This window comes from Pelophylax lessonae, assembly GCF_965119305.1.
Source record: "Pelophylax lessonae genome assembly, chromosome: 7".
Classification (NCBI taxonomy): Eukaryota; Metazoa; Chordata; class Amphibia; order Anura; family Ranidae; genus Pelophylax; species Pelophylax lessonae.
In genome coordinates, this window is record NC_138774.1 from 290,251,253 (window position 1) to 290,271,473 (window position 20,221).

Below are 20,221 nucleotides of genomic sequence, written 5' to 3' on the forward strand. Positions count from 1 at the left end.
TCATCCAATAGAGCACCTTTCCAATGGCCTCCACACTCACCAGATCTCATCCAATAGAGCACCTTTTCAATGGCCTCCACACCCACCAGATCTTAATGCAATAGAGCACCTTTCCAAATGGCCTCCACACTAACCACATCTCATCCAATAGAGCACCTTTCCAAATGGCCTCTACACTCACCACATCTCATCCAATAGAGCACCTTTCCAATGGCCTCTACACTAACCACATCTCATCCAGTAGAGCACCTTTCCAATGGGGTCCACACTCACCACATCTCATCCAGTAGAGCACCTTTCCAATGGCCTCCACACTCACCACATCTCATCCAGTAGAGCACCTTTCCAATGGCCTCCACACTCACCACATCTCCATCCAATAGAGCACCTTTCCAATGGCCTCCACACTCACCACATCTCATCCAATAGAGCACCTTTCCAATGGCCTCCACACTCACCACATCTCATCCAATAGAGCACCTTTCCAATGGCCTCCACACTCACCACATCTCATCCAATAGAGCACCTTTCCAATGGCCTCCACACTCACCACATCTCATCCAATAGAGCACCTTTCCAATGGCCTCCACACTCACCACTTCTCCATCCAGTAGAGCACCTTTCCAATAGCCTCCAATAGAGCACCTTTCCAATGGCCTCCACACTCACCACATCTCCATCCAGTAGAGCACCTTTCCAATGGCCTCCACACTCACCACATCTCCATCCAGTAGAGCACCTTTCCAATGGCCTCCACACTCACCACATCTCCATCCAGTAGAGCACCTTTCCAATGGCTTCCATACTCACCACATCTCCATCCAGTAGAGCACCTTTCCAATGGCCTCCACACTCACCACATCTCCATCCAGTAGAGCACCTTTCCAATGGGGTCCACACTCACCACATCTCATCCAGTAGAGCACCATTCCAATGGGGTCCAACCCGGTACTTAGCAAGGTGTACCTAATAAAGTGGCCGGTGATGAAGAACTAAAGGAAAAGCCTTCAAAAAACCCCAAAAGCAGCCACCACATCTAAGGACCGGTAAACAGCATACGTTAAATATTGTGTTTGGATTTAGATATGTTCTGTTATGGCTTCAAATATTGGTTGGTAATCATTTTTCTATGATATTAAACTGTTTTTAATTTATTATTTTTTTTTACTTCAAACAGGCCCATTTTTCTCAGCATGTTGTTGTTGCTTCTGTGGTGGTGCACTTGGTAACCGATGGGACGTCTTACAGTTACCAGAAGCCGGAGACCATAAGCGTTCAGCTTATCGATGTCAAGGAACAGATGCATGACCTTGGTAAAGTCTTCTCTGTTACCGACTATTCAAACATTACATCTGAGCTTGGCTGTCCTCATAGGAGTTGGGAAGAGTTTTATCTCGTATCTCTTGTTTGGAATAATTCTCACCATTGTTGTGGATTTCGGCCACTACCGCCACCGCAGATGCTTATTAATACACAAAATATCAATTAGCGTAGCGGTGTGAATGTATGGACCGCGCGCCGCATCCCTCTAGCACAATATACGATAAGAGAAGCAAGAAACAGACAATGGGACTTTATAGGTGCAATCACTTTAAGGCTTCATTCACATCTCAGCCTAGCGTCTTTCAGCATTTTTCCAGCATTTTTTTGCTCTTTTTTTTTTATGTGCGATTTTGGCATTTTTGGGCATTTAGTGTTTTTTTTTTTTTTATTAGCCAATAGAGAAAACTATCATCCGTTGCATCATTTATTGCTAGGTTTTTCAAATTTCTTAGCTTTTCCATCAGCTTTTATTTATTTTTTTTTTATGAATATTTACAGTATCTAACAAAAGTGAGTACACCCCTCACATTTTTGCTAGAAAAGTACTTAGAACCCCCAAACATTTTATATATATATATATATATATATATATATTAGATATATATATATACATATATACATACACACAAAAGTAAGTACACCCCTCACATTTTTGTAAATATTTTATTCTATCTTTTCATGTGACAACACTGAAGAAATGACACTTTGCTACAATGTAAAGTAGTGAGTGTACAGCTCGTATAACAGTGTAAATTTGCTGTCCCTTCAAAATAACTCAACACACAGCCATTAATGTCTAGACCGCTGGCAACAAAAGTGAGTACACCCCTAGGTTAAAATGTCCAAATTGGGCCCAATTAGCCCTTTTCACTCCCCGGTGTCATGTGACTCGTTAGTGTTACAAGGTCTCAGGTGTGAATGGGGAGCCGGTGTGTTAAATTTGGTGTTATCGCTCTCACTCTCTCATACTGGTCACTGGAAGTTCAACATGGCACCTCATGGCAAAGAACTCTCTGAGGATCTAAAAAAAAGAATTGTTGCTCTACATAAAGATGGCCTAGGCTATAAGAAGATTGCCAAAATCCTGAAACTGAGCTGCAGCACGGTGGCCAAGACCATACAGCAGTTTACCAGGACAGATTCCACTCAGAACAGGCCTCGCCATGGTCGACCAAAGAAGTTGAGTGCACGTGCTCAGCGTCATATCCAGAGGTTGTCTTTGGGAAATAGACGTATGAGTGCTGCCAGCATTGCTGCAGAGGTTGAAGGGGTGTGGGGTCAGCCTGTCAGTGCTCAGACCATACGCCGCACACTGCATCAAATTGGTCTGCATGGCTGTCATCCCAGAAGGAAGCCTCTTCTAAAGATGATGGACAAGAAAGCCCACAAACAGTTTGCTGAAGACAAGAAGACTAAGGACATGGATTACTGGAACCATCTCCTGTGCTCTGATGAGACCAAGATAAACTTATTTGGTTCAGATGGTGTCAAGCGTGTGTGGCGGCAACCAGGTGAGGAGTACAAAGACAAGTGTGTCTTCCTACAGTCAAACATGGTGGTGGGGGTGTCATGGTCTGGGGCTGCACGAGTGCTGCTGGCACTGGGGAGCTACAGTTCATTGAGGGAACCATGAATGCCAACATGTACTGTGACATACTGAAGCAGAGCATGATCCCCTCCCTTCAGAGACTGGGCCACAGGGCAGTATTCCAACATAACGACCCCAAACACCTCCAAGACCACCACTGCCTTGCTAAAGAAGCTGAGGGTAAAGGTGATGGACTGGCCAAGCATGTCTCCAGACCTAAACCCTATTGAGCATCTGTGGGGCATCCTCAAACAGAAGGTGGAGGAGCGCAAGGTCTCTAACATCCACCAGCTCTGTGATGTCATCATGGAGGAGGGGAAGAGGACTCCAGTGACAACCTGTGAAGCTCTGGTGAACTCAATGCCCAAGAGGGTTAAGGCAGTGCTGGAAAATAATGGTGGCCACACAAAATATTGTCACTTTGGGCCAAGTTTGGACATTTTCACTTAGGGGTGTACTCACTTTTGTTGCCAGCGGTTTAGACATTAATGGCTGTGTGTTGAGTTATTTTGAGGGGACAGCAAATTTACACTGTTATACAAGCTGTACACTCACTACTTTACATTGTAGCAAAGTGTCATTTCTTCAGTGTTGTCACATGAAAAGATAGAATATAATATTGAAAATAATGTGAGGGGGTGTACTCACTTTTGTGAGATACTGTGTATGTGTGTATATATATATATATATATATATATATATATATAATGTTTGGGGGTTCTAAGTACTTTTCTAGCAAAAATGACTAATTGTTACACGTGAACAAAAAATGCCAGAGAAAGCCCGGACTTGAAGTACTTAACCACTTCTGGACCGGAAGATTTCCCCCCATAATGACCAGGCCAATTTTTGCGATTTGGCACTGCGTTATTTTAACGGACAATTGCGCGGTTGTGCAACGCTGTACCCAAATAAAATTGAACTCGGTTTTTTTACCACAAATAAAGCTTTCTTTTGGTGGTATTTGATCACCTGTGCGATTTTTAATTTATTGCGCTATGAACAAAAAAAAGCGACAATTCTGAAAAAAAATATATATTTTTCACATTCTGATATATAACATTCCCAATAAAAAAAATTTAAAAATCAAATTTTTTCATCATTTTAGGCCAATTTGTATTCTGCTACATATTTTTGTTAAAAAAATAAAAAAAAATCCCAATAAGTTTATATTGAATAGTTTGCGCAAAAGTTATCACGTCTACAAGCTAGGGGAAAGATTTCTGTCATTTTTATTTTTTATTTTATTTTTTTACTAGTAATGGTGGCGATCTGCGATTTTTAGCGGGACTGCGACATTGCGGCGGACAGATTGGACCCCTAACTGACGTTTTTAACACTTTTGGGGGTACCAGTGACATTACTACAGTAATCAGTGCTAAAAGTATGCATTGTTACTGTACTAATGACACTGGCAGGAAAAGGGTTAATACCGTGGGCAATCAAAGGGTTAAATGTGTGCCTAGAGGGTACTTTCTATCTGTTTGGGGGGGTGGGCTTGCTGCATGACCACAGAGACCTGTATTCCTGAAAAAGGGGATCCCTGTGTTCATCACTGACAGAACAGCGGTCTGCTGTGTTTACAACATCAGACTGCCGTTCTGTCTCTCTGGGGGGGGTGATCGCGGGTGCCGTGCGGACGTCGCAGCCGCCCGAGCCGCCAACTGGCTTATCCTGTGGCCAATTGGCGCATGAGCACACCAGCTACGGCGCATGAGCGCAGCGGCGCGCGTGCGCCCCCCCCACTAGCGGCCCCGCGAAGCGACATACAGGTACGTCGTTTTGCAGGACAGAGCCGACATGCCGCTGTAAAACAGTGGCGGCTGGTTGGCAAGCGATTACAAAAACTTTTACCTTTATTTAATTATTTTTTTTTGTATATTACTTTATTTTGTGGTGTGATTTAGTATTCATTTCTGATTCTTGTGCCCTTCTTCTCTTGCAGGTGTTCATATTCTTAGCTGCAGAAACAATCCATTGGTGGTCCCTGTGATGCATGACCTTAGTCGTCCTTTTTATCGCAGTAAAGCGGTCCTCATCAGCTTTACCTCCAGCTTGGTGGCCATCTCCGGGGTGGCTCTTAGATCTTTCCATGACTTTGACCCGGTGGGAATCAGCAGTTGTCAAGGAGGGGAGGTCTATAGTGTGGCCGAGCAGAGGTGAGTGATAAACTTTACGTTTGGGCTGCAGGGTCAAACAACCGGGGGGCAGGTTTTGGTGCAACCGAAAATGACCCATTTTCTACTGGACCTCCGGAAGATTTACCCCACTACACCCCCCCACCAGGCCATTTTTTTGCGATATAGCACTGCGTTACTTTAGCTGACAATTGCGCAGTCGTGCAACACTGTACCCAAATACATCAAGAACATACTAAGACCAGACCAAAACAAAGACCACATCGGACCAAGACCAGACTGAACCAAGACAAGACCGAGAACAAACTAAGACCAGACCAAGACCACACCAGACCAAGACCATACCGGACCAAGACAAGCCCAAGAACAAACCAGGACCAGACTAAGACCAAGTCCAAGACCAAGCCAAGACAAAGATCAGACCAAACCAAAACAAAGACCAGACCAGAGAAAGACCAGTCTAAGACCAGACCAAGACCAGACCAAGACAAGACCAAGACAATGACTACATTAGATCAAGACCAGACCAAGAACAAACCAAGACAAAACCAAGAACAAACCAAGACAAAACCAAGAACAAACCAAGACAAAACCAAGACCAAAACAAGACTAAGAACAAACCAAGACCAGACCAAGACCAAGAACAAACCAAGACCAGACCAAGACATAGGCAAGACCAGACCAAGACATAGGCAAGACCAGACCAAGACCAGACCAAGACCAAGAACAAACCAAGACCAGACCAAGACATAGGCAAGACCAGACCAAGACATAGGCAAGACCAGACCAAGACATAGGCAAGACCAGACCAAGACATAGGCAAGACCAGACCAAGACCAGACCAAGAACAAACCAAGACCAGACCAAGACCAAAACAAGACTAAGAACAAACCAAGACCAGACCAAGAACAAATCAAGACCATGAAACAACGGTGGCAGCACTTCCAGCTTTCTTTTGGTGATATTTGATTACCGCTACCATTTATTTTTATTTTAATTAATTTTTTTGCGCTACAAATTTGAAAAAGAAAAATAATATTGCGCTATTTTAATCGACATTTGCGCAGTTGTGCAACGCTGTACCCAAATAAATTTTATACAATTTTTTTCTCCTACAAATAGAGATTTCTTTTGGGGGTATTTGATCAATTATTTTTTTGTGCTATATAAAAAAAAAAAAAAATAGGCCGACAATTTTGGAATAAAAAAAATAAACAAATAAAAATAAATGTCCTAAATTTAGGCCAATATGTATTCTACTACATAATTTTGGTAAAAAAAAAATCCCAATAGGCGTATATTGATTGGTTTGAGAAAAAGTTGTAGCTTCTGAAAACTGTGGTACTATATATATACTGGAATTTTTATTTATTTATTTTTTATTAATTTTTTTTTACTATACTAGTGATGGCGGCGGTCAGCGACTTAAAGCGGGATTGCAAAGTTGCGGCGGCAACTTTCATGGCATTCCATTAGTCTTAGTCCGTAGGGTTCAACATTGAGTTGGCCCACCCTTTGCGGCTATAACAGCTTCAACTCTTCAGGGAAGGCCGTCCACAAGGTTTAGGAGTGTCTATGGGAATGTTTCACCATTCTTCCAGAAGCGCATTTGTGAGGTCAGGCACTGATGTTGGACGAGAAGGACTGGCTCGCAGTCTCCACTCTAATTAATCCCAAAGGTGTTCTGTTGGGTTAAGGTCAGACCAGTCAAGTTCCTCCACCCCAAACTCGCTCATCCATGTCTTTATGGACCTTGCTTTGTGCACTGGTGCTCAGTCATGTTGGAACAGGAAGGGGCCATCCCCAAACTCCTCCCACAAAGTTGGGAGTATGAAATTGTCCAAAATGTCTTGGTATGCTGACACCTTAAGAGTTCCCTTCACTGGAACTAAGGGGCCAACCCAACCCCTGAAAAACAACCCCACACCATAATCCCCCCTCCACCAAATGATTTGGACCAGTGCACAAAGCAAGGTCCATAAAGACATGGATGAGCGAGTTTTGGGTGGCATCAAACCCTTTCAATGTGTACCATTGTCATGTGATCTTCTTTGATTGGGCACAGTGATCACATGGTACCGGCAGTGGTGTATGTTGATTTTGTGCTGCCCTAGGCAAGACTAAAATTGAGTGCCCCCCTCCTCGTCCTATGTAAATTTGCCCCACTCCTTCCTTTTTAACAGATGTAACTCCCTCAAAAATTTAAGGACTACAAGTCCCAGCTTGAACCCCTGAAATCTCACAAGGGGGGGTGGGTGAGGGAGGGATGAGAGAGAGAGAGAGGGGGGGGATGAGAGAGAGAAAGGGGGGATGAGAGAGAGGGGGAATGAGAGAGAGAGAGAGGGGGATGAGAGAGAGAGAGAGGGGGGTGAGAGAGGGGGTGAGAGAGAGAGGGGTGTGAGAGAGAGGGGGGAGAGAGAAGGAGGGGAGGATGAGAGAGAGGGGATGATGAGAGAGAGGGGGGATGAGAGAGAGGGTGGAGAGAGAGAGGGGGATGAGAGAGCGAGGGGGTGAGAGAGAGAAGGGGGGTGTGTGGGTGTGAGAGAGAGGGGGGGTGAGAGAGAGGGGAGAGAGAGAGGGGGGAAGAGAGAGAGAGAGGGGGGAGAGAGAGAGGGGGGGAGAGAGAGAGGGGGGGAGAGAGAGAGGGTGGATGAGAGAGAGGGGGGGATGAGAGAGCGAGGGGGGTGAGAGAGGGGGTGAGAGAGAGAGGGGTGTGAGAGAGAGGGGGGAGAGAGAAGGAGGGGAGGATGAGAGAGAGGGGATGATGAGAGAGAGGGGGGGATGAGAGAGAGGGTGGAGAGAGAGGGGGGGATGAGAGAGAGGGGGGGATGAGAGAGCGAGGGGGGTGAGAGAGGGGGTGAGAGAGAGAGGGGTGTGAGAGAGAGGGGGGAGAGAGAAGGAGGGGAGGATGAGAGAGAGGGGATGATGAGAGAGAGGGGGGATGAGAGAGAGGGTGGAGAGAGAGAGGGGGATGAGAGAGCGAGGGGGTGAGAGAGAGAAGGGGGGTGTGTGGGTGTGAGAGAGAGGGGGTGAGAGAGGGGGTGAGAGAGAGAGGGGGGGTGATAGAGGGGGGGTGAGAGAGAGGGGAGAGAGAGAGGGGGGAAGAGAGAGAGAGAGAGGGGGGAGAGAGAGCGAGGGGGGTGTGAGAGAGAGAGAGGGGGGGATGAGAGAGAGGGGGGGTGAGAGAGCGAGGGGGGTGAGAGAGAGAAGGGGGGTGTGAGAGAGAGAGGGGGGTGAGAGAGAGGGGAGTGAGAGAGGCGGCTCTTGCAATCAGTGGCCAATAGAGTCTCAGGTGGAGGAGGGGGGCGGCTTTTTTTGCTGCCCCCCTGCAAAGAGCTGCCCTAGCCCTGGGCCTTGTTGGCCTAGGCCAAAATACAGCACTGGGTACCGGCAGTAGGCCTATACAGCGGACACAGGCGGTGACAGATCGTGCTGGAGCAGGACCCAATCCTGGGAGGACCTCATACAATAATAGGGCTCCTGCCTACATGTCCTATTACATTTGGTTGGGCAGGAACTGGTTAAAATGGTCCATTTTCTCAGTTTGAACATTGGCTGTGTTTTCCATTTTCTGATGCAAAAAAAAAAAAAATATGAGTTTATCATTGCGTTTTTATGTAGAATTTTTTGGAATTGGGGTTGTAGGTTGAGTTGTCTTTCAAACATGGACATGCATTTATCCCATGTAGAGATACCAGGGATAAAACAGGTCTGTATGGGGTTCTTTTTTGTCCAGCACCCTAAGAGTTAATAAGTGAAGACACGCCCCCCCAAAAAAAATTGGCACTGAAATCCGCCACGTCTGTCCAGGAAGTGCCTTTTGAGCAACTATGGACATTTTTTTTTTTTTTTAACATTGATAGCCCCTCCCTTCCTTTCCTCGGTCTATCAGCATAGCATTGCGTGAGAGAGGAGAAGCTTTGGATGACACGGTGAAGCTCTGGCCAGGCTACCGGTGGATCATGTCTGAGGCTGTTACAGGCATATTGTTCATTTGGAGCATGTGAGTGAATTATTTTCATTTTCAATTTTGCATCTCAATAAAGTGTAACCCCTTTTTGGGGGGGGGTTACGAGAAACGCCCCCCCCCCCCCCCCAAATTTGGATAAGGCGTTAAACTTGTAGGTAAATAACAGAACCAGAACCTTTGCTAAGTGGAAGAGTGTCCTCCACCCAGGACCAGAGGGAACTTCCTTTGTGGGGAATTCATGCAGTATCTCACAAAAGTAAGTACACCCCTCACATTTTTTGTAAATATTTTATTCTATCTTTTCATGTGACAACACTGAAGAAATGACACTTTGCTACAATGTAAAGTAGTGAGTGTACAGCTTGTATAACAGTGTAAATTTGCTGTCCCCTCAAAATAACTCAACACACAGCCATTAATGTCTAAACCGCTGGCAACAAAAGTGAGTACACCCCTAAGTGGAAATGTCCAAATTGGGCCCAATTTGCCATTTTCCCTCCCTGGTGTCATGTGACTCGTTAGTGTTACAAGGTCTCAGGTGTGAATGGGGAGCGGGTGTGGTAAATTTGGTGTTATCGCTCTCACTCTCTCATACTGGTCACTGGAAGTTCACCACGGCACCTCATGGCAAAGAACTCTCTGAGGATCTGAAAAAAATAATTGCTGCTCTACATAAAGATGGCCTAGGCCAGTGATGGCGAACCTTGGCACCCCAGATGTTTTGGAACTACATTACCCATAAAGCTCAACTACATTGCAGAGTGCATGAGCATCATGGGAAATGTAGTTCCAAAACATCTGGGGTGCCAAGGTTCGCCATCACTGGCCTAGGCTATAAGAAGATTGCCAAGACCCTGAAACTGAGCTGCAGCACGGTGGCCAAGACCATACAGCGTTTTAACAGGACAGGTTCCACTCAGAACAGACCTCACCATGGTCGACCAAAGAAGTTGAGTGCACGTGCTCAGCGTCATATCCAGAGTTTGTCTTTGGGAAATATACCTATGAGTGCTCCCAGCATTGCTGCAGAGGTTGAAGGGGTGGGGGGTCAGCCTGTCAGTGCTCAGACCATACGCCGCACACTGCATCAAATTGGTCTGCATGGCTGTCATCCCAGAAGGAAGCCTCTTCTAAAGATGATGCATAAGAAAGCCTGCAAACAGTTTGCTGAAGACAAGCAGACTAAGGATGTGGATTACTGGAACCATGTCCTGTGGTCTGATGAGACCAAGATAAACTTATTTGGTTCAGATGGTGTCAGGCGTGTGTGGTGGCAACCAGGTGAGGAGTACAAAAAGTGTTTCTTACCTACAGTCAAGCATGGTGGTGGGAGTGTCATGGTCTGGGGCTGCATGAGTGCTGCCAACACTGGGGAGCTACAGTTCATTGAGGGAACCATGAATGCCAACATGTACTGTAATGTTCAGATTCTGCCAAGCATATGTGGCGGCAGCCAGGTGAGGAGTACAAAGACAAGTGTGCCTTGCCATTAATGTCTAAACTGCTGGCAACAAATGTGAGTACACCCCTAAGTGACAATGTCCAAATTGGGCCCAAAGTGTCAATATTTTGTGTGGCCACCATTATTTTCCAGCACTGCCTTAACCCTCTTGGGCATGGAGTTCCCCAGAGCTTCACAGGTTGCCACTGGAGTCCTCTTTCACTCCTCCATGATGACATCACAGAGCTGGTGGATGTTAGAGACCTTGCGCTCCTCCACCTTTCTTTTGAGGATGCCCCACAGATGCTCAATAGGGTTTGGGTCTGCAGACATGCTTGGCCAGTCCATCACCTTTACCCTCAGCTTCTTTAGCAAGGCAGTGGTCGTCTTGGAGGTGTGTTTGGGGTCGTTATCATGTTGGAATACGGCACACCCTTAAGTGCACTTTTTGGTGTTTGTGTTTTCACACGCACCTTTTCTGTACACTTTTTTACTTTTTTTTTACTCTCACTGGATATTTTCTCTTTTTCCCACCATTCTCTGTAAACCCAAGAGATGGCTGTGCATGAAAATCCCAGAAATACTCAGACCAACCCGTCTGGCACCAACAACCATGTCACATTCAAAGTCACTTAAATCCCGTTTCCTTCCCATTCTGATGCTTGGTTTGAACTTTAGCAAGTCATTTCACCAGTGGCGGCTGGTGCTCCATGGGTCGGGGGGGGGGTGGCGGAAGCAGACGGACCGCACCATACACCAAGGCCCCCCCGCCCCGGACCACACCAGGCCGCACACCGCCGGACCACAGCAGGACAGGACAGGACCCCCAGGACAGGATCACTCACCCTGTCTGGACAACAGCGACGGCGGCGGCAGCTTCTTCCCCCTGCCTTCTGTGTCTCCTCCCTCCTCCTCCATGCCCAATGGCATGTCTTCTCCTTTTGGGCAATCTGGAAATGCATCTCAGAACCCACTTCCTGATTGGCCAGGAGGAGGGTCTGTGTGACAATAGTGAATTTTAATTCGCTATTGTCACACAACTGGGTGGGCTCGGAGTGCAGAGCCCACCCTTTTTTTTTAGCCTGTGAGAGCCTCTGGCTCTAATCACATGGTTAAAAAAAAAGCCCCATTGAACTCCATGCATCTGGCGCCCCGCATGTAGATTAGGGCGCCGGACGCATGGATAGGGGGAGGGGCGGCGCCCCTGCGCCCCATATGCACCAGCCGCCACTGCATTTCACCACATATAGATGCCTAAATGCATTGAGTTGCTGCCATGTGATTGGCTGATAAGCAATTTCTGTTACCTAACAATTGAACATGTGTGCCTACTAACATGGCCGGTGAGTGTATAGACCAGTGATGGCGAACCTTGGTACCCCAGATGTTTTGAAACTATATTTCCCATGATGCTCAACAACTACACTGCAGAGTGAGCATCATGGGAAATGTAGTTCCAAAACATTGGGGGTGCCAAGATTCCCCATCATAGGTATAGACTTACTGTTCCTGGGTGGCAACACTCATTTCTTCACTGTAACTATAGAGGGCACTATGGTTGCCACCTAGGACTTGAACACCCAGGACCCATCCCTTGCTCCAGGGTGACTCCAATGCACGTTTCGTTCACCACTGTGCGTTCCACCACCACCCCAAACCACGTACCAGATATTTTATGACTTCTAAACTCTTTGATGGTCAAGGATTTTCCATACAACTGGTGGCCAGATTAATAGCCATGTCCCATCTCCATCGCTGGTCCTTCTTCACAAAGAGCATAGGAAACGCCTGGTAGTGTAGCAATTTCTTTTTTTAATGTAAAATGTATCAAAACAACTCATCAAAGGTGCAAATCGCACATAAGGATCTCATGGCGGTATTTACATCACGGGAGCGGAAGTGGGCTAAAAATAACTACGAGAGCTCGATGTGTGGTTGACACCTTCACCCTGTGAACTCATTTAAGGTGTTAAGAGTTTTAAATAAAGTAAAAAAAAAACCTGCTACGCTATCAGGTGTTCTCTTTTACTATAAATCTGTCATAGATAACAAGCATTGCCGAAACATTTCTCCGACAATTACATCTATCTAATCCATTGGGAGTTATGTTTCAGATGCACTCACTAGATTTGAACCCTATGAATGAAATCTTTTTTCTGTTTTTGTAAATGAATCTCGCCAAATTCCACTGGACAGATGAAAAACTTGAAGGAAAAATTTGAGGGGTGTATATATGAAAAATATGTTGTATGAGTGTCACAAGAATTCGTCTGGCCATTGACACCAATGATGGGGCACTATTCCTCCTACTGACACCATTGATGGGGCACTATTCCTCCCACTGATGCCAATGATGGGGCACTATTCCTCCCACTGATACCAATTATGGGGCACTATTCCTCCCACTGATACCAATGATGGGCACTATTCCTCCCACTGATACCAATGATGGGGCACTATTCCTCCCACTGATACCAATGATGGGGCACTATTCCTCCCATTGATACCAATTATGGGACACTATTCCTCCCAATGATACCAATGATGGGCACTATTCCTCCCACTGACATCAATGATGGGACACTATTCCTCCCACTGATACCAATGATGGGACACTATTCCTCCCACTGATACCAATGATGGGGCACTATTCCTCCCACTGATACCAATGATGGGGCACTATTCCTCCTACTGACACCAATGATGGGGCACTATTCCTCCCACTGATACCAATGATGGGACACTATTCCTCCCACTGACACCAATGATGGGGCACTATTCCTCCCACTGATACCAATGATGGGACACTATTCCTTCCACTGGCACCAATGATGGGGCACTTTTCCTTCCTCTGATACCAAAGATAGGGCATTGTTTATTTCCGCTGACGTTGAGACCTTTTCTACTCCCGTAGGCCAAACTCCGGCCACCCTTAAGTCTGTAGGACAGTAAAATGGCTCTTTTTAGAAAGCTTGGAGACCCCTGTCCTAGGCTGACAAGACTAACTCTCTATACATATATAGTACGGTGAGTGAGAAGTGTCTCCTAGGCCAGGAAATGTGTAACTGGCAGGATCACCGGGTGAAAATAAAGGGGAAAAAAAAAGAAAACTAATCCAGCCATCACATCTAAGGACTGGTAATCTGCAACATATTACATTCTTGGTCTTATGTTTAGATATGCTTCATCAACTTTGAAAGTGCCAGCGTTGGATTCGGGGAAAGCCAGAATTGTGTTAAAGATGGGAAATCCTTTCATTGAACGTTGCAATGCATTTATTTTGGATCTAGACCAGGGAAACTTGTGAGCCATCAATAATTAAATAGTGTGGTGCATCAGTGCCAGTAAGTTCTACATTAAACTCATTATTAATGAATACAATGCTTTATTTGGGAAACTCTAAAGTTTTATGGCTTCTGTTGCCTGTTCTTTAGTTGGAGGAATTGGTCATTTTTTAATATTTATCGTCTTAAGGATCTTGGGCTTTCTATGTAAGCCCCCCCAAAATAATGCAAAGGCTTCAAGTAGTATGCTGTTTTTATCTCCCGCTTCTGCCACTTCCTCTGTTGCTTCTCCACCCTCGTCACTTGCTCCATTGCTTCCCACTTCATTTGCTCCGTTGCTTCTCCTCCATTGCCACTTGCTCCGTTGCTTCTCCTCTATTACAATTTCCTCTGTTGCTTCTCCTCCATTGCCAATTGCTCCATTGCTTCTCCTCCATTGTCACTTGCCCTGTTGCTTCTCCTCCATTGCCACATGCCCTGCTGCTTCTCCTCCAGTGCAGTTTGCTCCATTGCTTCTCCTCTATTGCCACTTGTTTTGTTGCTTCTCCTCCATTGCTTCTCCTCCATTGCTACTTGCTCTGTTGCTTCTCCTCCATGTTTCATTTGCTCCTTTGCTTCTCCTCCATTGCTACTTGCTTAGTCACTTCTCTTCCAATGCCACTTGCTTTGTTGCTTCTCCTCCATTGCCACTTGCTCCATTGCTTCTCCTCCATTGCCGTTTGCTCCATTGCTTCTTTTCCATTGCCACTTGCTCCGTTGCTTCTCCTCCATTGCTACTTGCTTTGTTGCTTGTCCTCCATTGATACTTGCTTTGTTGCTTGTCCTCCATTGATACTTTCTCTGTTGCTTCTCCATTTTCCATTTGCTCCTTTGCTTCCCCTCCATTGCCACTTGCTTAGTTGCTTCTCTTCCAATGCCACTTGCTCTGTTGCTTCTCCTCCATTGCCATTTGCTTTGTTGCTTCTCTTCCATTGCCATTTGCTTTGTTGCTTCTCTTCCATTGCCACTTGCTCCATTGCTTCTCCTCCATTGCCGTTTGCTCTGTTGCTTCTCCTCCATTGCCGTTTGCTCCGTTGCTTCTCCTCCATTGCCGTTTGCTCCGTTGCTTCTCCTCCATTGCCACTTGCTTTGTTGCTTCTTCTCCATTGCCATTTACTCTGTTGCTACTCCTCCATTGCCACATGCTTCATTCCTTCTCCTCTATTGCAATGTGCTCCGTTGCCACTCCTCCATTGCCACTTGCTTTGTTGCTTCTCCTTCATTGCCATTTGCTCAATTGCTTCTCCTCCATTGCCACTTGCTCCATTGCTTCTCCTTTGTTGCCACTTGCTCAGTTGCTTCTCCTCCATTGCCATTTGCTCCGTTGCTTCTCCTCCTTTGCCACTTGCTCCATTGCTTCTCCTCCCTATTGCTTCTCCTCCATTGCCGTTTGCTCCATTGCTTCTCCTCCATTGCCACTTGCTCCGTTGCTTCTCCTCCATTGCTACTTGCTCTGTTGCTTGTCCTCCATTGATACTTTCTCTGTTGCTTCTCCTCCATTTTCCATTTGCTCCTTTGCTTCTCCTCCATTGCCACTTGCTTAGTTGCTTCTCTTCCAATGCCACTTGCTTTGTTGCTTCTCTTCCATTGCCACTTGCTTTGTTGCTTCTCTTCCATTGCCACTTGCTCCGTTGCTTCTCCTCCATTGCCGTTTGCTCCGTTGCTTCTCCTCCATTGCCACTTGCACCGTTGCTTCTCCTCCATTGCCACTTGCACCGTTGCTTCTCCTCCATTGCCACTTGCACCGTTGCTTCTTCTCCATTTCCAATTGCTTTGTTGCTTCTCCTCCATTGCCATTTACTCTGTTGCTACTCCTCCATTGCCACATGCTTCATTCCTTCTCCTCTATTGTAATGTGCTCCATTGCCACTCCTCCATTGCCACTTGCTTTGTTGCTTCTCCTCCATTGCCATTTGCTCAATTTCTTCTCCTCCATTGCCACTTTCTCCATTGCTTCTCCTTTGTTGCCACTTGCTCAGCTGCTTCTCCTCCTTTGCCACTTGCTCCGTTGCTTCTCCTCCTTTGCCACTTGCTCCGTTGCTTCTACTCCATTGCCACTTGCTCCATTACTTTTCCTCCATTGCACTTGCCCTGTTGCTTCTCCTCTAATGTCACTTACCCTGTTGCGTCACCTGTATTGTCACTTGCCCTGTTGCTTCTCCTCCATTGCCAATTGCTCAATTGCTTTTCCTCCATTGCCATTTGCCCTGTTGTTTCTTCTCCCTTGTCACTTGCTCCGTTTTTTCTCCTCCATTGCCATTTGCTCCATTGCTTCCTCTCCATTGCCACTTGCTCCATTGCTTCCCTTCAGTTTCCACTTGCTCTATTGCCCTGCCAATTCTCAAATTTCAAAATTAAATTGGGACTTTCTGATTATATACAGAAGCTTGCTGTAGCCACCTAATGTAATTCTAATGTAAGGGGGGACGCTGAGGTAAGGATGGGGGGCTTTGATTGACAGGAGGACTCTGGTGTAAGGTACACGTTGATGAAGGCTGCAAGTAGAATGCCGTTTCTATCTCCCGCTGCTGGCACTTCCTCTGTTGCTTCTCTGTTGTTTTGATTTACGGGGAACTCTGGTGTAAGGTACACTTTGATGGAATCCTGCTGTAAGGGGGACTCTGATCTAAGGTGGACTTTGTTGGAACCTTGATGTAAGGGGGGACTCTGATGTGAGGGAAATTCTGATGCCAAGACGACTCTGATGTTAGGAGGGTTCTGATGTAAGGGAAACTCTAATGTAGTGGCGGCCCGTCCATTGGGGGCACCGCCCCCCCATCCATGTATTTGGCCCCCTAATCAACATGCAGGGCACCGGACGCATGGATTCCAATGGGTTTTTTTTTTTTTGAAGCATGTGATTAGAGCCAGAGGCTCTAATAGGCTTTAAAAAAGGGTGGGCTTAGGGCGCAGAGCACTGCGCCCTACGCCCACCCACTTGTGTGACAATAGCGGATGAATATTCGTTATTGTCACACGGATTCTCCTCCTGGCCAATCAGGAAGTGGGTCCTGAGACCTTTTTCTCGATTGGCCGAAAGGAGAAGCCATGCCATTGGCCATGGAGGAGGAGGAGGGAGGAGGGAGGAGACATAGGAGACTGAGGGGGAAGAAGCCAATGCTGCTGCCGCTGCTGCTCTAATGTGAGGGGAGAGTTGGATGTAAGGCAGACTTTGATGGGACCCTGATGTAAAGGGGGGACTTTGATGTAAGGGAGGACTCTGACTTAAGGTGGAAGTTGATGGAACCTTGCAGTAATGGGAACTAATGTTTGGGGGGGGCTCTGATTTAAGGGGGACCCTGACATAAGATGGGCTTTGTTAGGACCCTGATGTAAGGGGGGGACTTTGATGTAAGGGAGGACTCTGACTTAAGGTGGAAATTGATGGAACCTTGCAGTAATGGGAACTAATGTTTGGGGGGGGGGGCTCTGATTTAAGGGGGACCCTGACATAAGATGGGCTTTGTTAGAACCCTGATGTAAGGGGGGGACTTTGATGTAAGGGAGACTTTAATGTAAGGGAGGACTCTGATTTAAAGTGGAATTTGATGGAACCTTGCAGTAAGGGGAACGAATGTTTGGGGGGGGGGGGCTCTGATTTAAGGGGGACCCTGACATAAGATGGGCTTTGTTAGAACCCTAATGTAAGGGGGGGGGACTTTGATGTAAGGGAGACTTTATTGTAAGGGAGGACTCTGATTTAAGGCGGAATTTGATGGAACCTTGCAGTATGGGGAACTAATGTTTGGGGGGGGGGGCTCTGATTTAAGGGGGACCCTGACATAAGATGGGCTTTGTTGGAACCCTAATGTAAGGGGGATTTTGATGTATATTTTTTTTTTGGACCACGAAAAAGATATCGGACACCCCCCCCCCCCCCCGCTTATTTGCTCCCCCTAAAGGGAAATGAAAAGCCTGACAATGATCTTTTTTCGATTTGTAGCCCGACTCTCCCACCTGTACTCTATATTCCCGGGAACGCAGAGATATCACGCGATCCTCCTCTTTAATTTTCATTATTTCCAGCCAGCACTGATTTTCCTCCATTGGACATGGCGGGTTCTCCTCCTCGCGGATGTGCTCGCTCCCAGAGGGGCTTCGAGCTTAATCAGCAGCAACATTCGTACAGCTTGACATTCCAGAAGACAGAACCGTTCCAGAATATCCGAAAAAACACAAAATGTAATAACGAGAAAACCACCTCGTCCAACAAAATGACAAATCTGAGTATTGTTGCGCTGGGGAGAACGTTGGGTTCGGTTAAAGCGAACATAAATCAGAAAGGATCCCTCGTAGAAAGGCAAGAAAACAAATATCAAAGGATCCTCCGAGCTACTACGACCAATACTATTTCAATCAAGTCAGCTGCCAGCACTGATCACCGTCTCATACTGAAGAGTATAGTGCTATAATAAAACAAACCTTAGTGCTGCGCTAAATAATATCATATAAAACAATCAAAACGTAACCACTTTACCTCCGGAGGATTTTGCTGTCTTACGTCTGGGCCACTTTTTGCAATTCGGCACTGTGCGACTTTAACTGACAATTGCGCGGTCGTGCGACGCCGTACCCAAACAAAATTTACGTCCTTTTTTTGCCACAAACAGAGCTTTCTTTTGGTGGTATTTGATCACCTGTGCGATTTTTACTTTTTGCGCTATAAACAAAAAAAAGTGCGACAATTTTGAAAAAATAACAATATTTTTCACATTTTTTATATGAAATTCCCCCCCCCAAAAAAATTAAAAAATCAAAATTTTTTATCATTTTAGGCCAATTTGTTTTCTGCTACATATTTTTGGTAAAAAAAATAGCAATAAGCGTATTTTGATTGGTTTGCGCAAAAGTTATTGCGTTTACTAACTAAGGGAAAGACTTCTGTTGTTTTTGGTGGGTATTTTTTAACGAGTAATGGCGGCGATCTGCGATTTTTTTTTTGCGGGATTGCGGCGGACAGATCGGACCCTTGACTGACATTTTTGACACTTTTGGGGTTACCAGTGACATTACTGCAGTAATCAGTGCTATAAATATGCACTGTTACTGTAAAAAATGACACTGGCAGGGAAGGGGTTAATTTTATTGGAGAGGGAGGGTTTAATGTATGCCTGGTGCTTACTAACGTGTGTGGGGGGAGGTGACTGAGTGACACAGGGACAGATCGCAGGTTCAGCTATGCTGAACCCTGCAATCTGACCCTGCCTGTCACTTAGGAGATCCGCCCGCTTTGTTTACACAAGCGGGCGGATCTCCAGACTCGATTCCCCAACGATCGGGGAAGAACAGCAGCGATCGCTGCCGCTCCTCCCCTGGCCTGACTCCCGCTGTGACTGAATACAGCGGGAGCGAGCCTCCGGCGAGAAGGGGGACGTCAGACCTACAAGAGCCACTTTGCCGCAGTAGAGCTCTAGTGAGCAGACGGCAAATGGTTAATGAATATTAACAACTGCTAAAACCTCACTGTGTGCTATACTAGTATAGATAACGTGTGAATTATTAATACTTGTGATATAATCAGATGCTTCTTTAACCGGGTTCCGGACCTCCTGCGCGAACCGACGTAAAGCTACGTCGGTCGCGTGGCTGCAGCTAGGGGGCGCTCCCGCCCGCACTGGGCAGCGGGGACTCCGATGCACGGGTTCGGCAGCTCAGATTGCCGCCTGACACCTGCGATCGCCTGCTGAGAGAGGACGGTCGGATGTTGTTAACACAGCTGACCGTTCTTCTCTCTGGAATGATCACAGAGCGCATGTGATCCTTCTATATAGGAACACAGGTCTCTATGATCATTTCACAAGCCACGCCCCCCTCACAGTTAGAGTCAGTCCCCTAGGCTCACATTTTAACCCTTTGATCACCCACTAGGTTAACCCCTTCCCTGCCAGTGTCATTGTTACAGTAACAGTGCATATTTTTAGCACTGATTACTGTAGTAATGTCACTGGTACCCCCAAAAGTGTCAAAAATGTCAGTTAGGGGTCCGATCTGTCCGCCGCAATGTCTAAAAATCGCAGATCGCCGCCATTACTAGTAAAAAAAAAAAACTATAAAAATGACATAAATCATTCCCGTAGTTTGTAGACGCGATAACTTTTGCGCAAACCAATCAAAATACGCTTATTGCGATTTTTTTTTTTAAACTAAAATACGTAGCAGAAAACAAATTGGCCTAAGATGTTAAATTTCGATTTTTACATTTTTTTTTTGGGAACGTTATATAGCAAAAAATGAAAAATATATATTTTTTTTCAGAAACGTCGGTCTATTTTTGTTTATAGCGCAAAAAATAAAAATCGCAGAGGTGGTCAAATACCACCAAAAGAAATCTCTGTTTGTGAGAGAAGAAAGGACATCAATTTTATTTGGGTTCAGCGTCGCACGACGGCGCAATTGTCCGTTAAAGTAACGCAGTGCCGAATCGCAAAATATGGCCTG

The 20,221-nt window shown here is 46.1% G+C and overlaps 1 protein-coding gene across 2 annotated transcripts in view; it reads left to right on the plus strand.

Annotated features, from left to right (window-relative positions):
- The window catches only part of PAPPA (pappalysin 1), a 406,220-nt gene that overhangs the window by 326,050 nt on the left and 59,949 nt on the right, over nucleotides 1–20,221 (plus strand). For both annotated transcript variants that reach the window (XR_014225505.1, XM_082263951.1), the window contains exons 12-13: nucleotides 1,178–1,313; nucleotides 4,857–5,070. Coding sequence is in view for 1 of the 2 variants with exons in the window: in XM_082263951.1 (XP_082120077.1) it covers nucleotides 1,178–1,313; nucleotides 4,857–5,070 (350 nt within the window). In the remaining variant the exon portion in view is untranslated. The remainder of the gene's footprint in view (nucleotides 1–1,177; nucleotides 1,314–4,856; nucleotides 5,071–20,221) is intronic.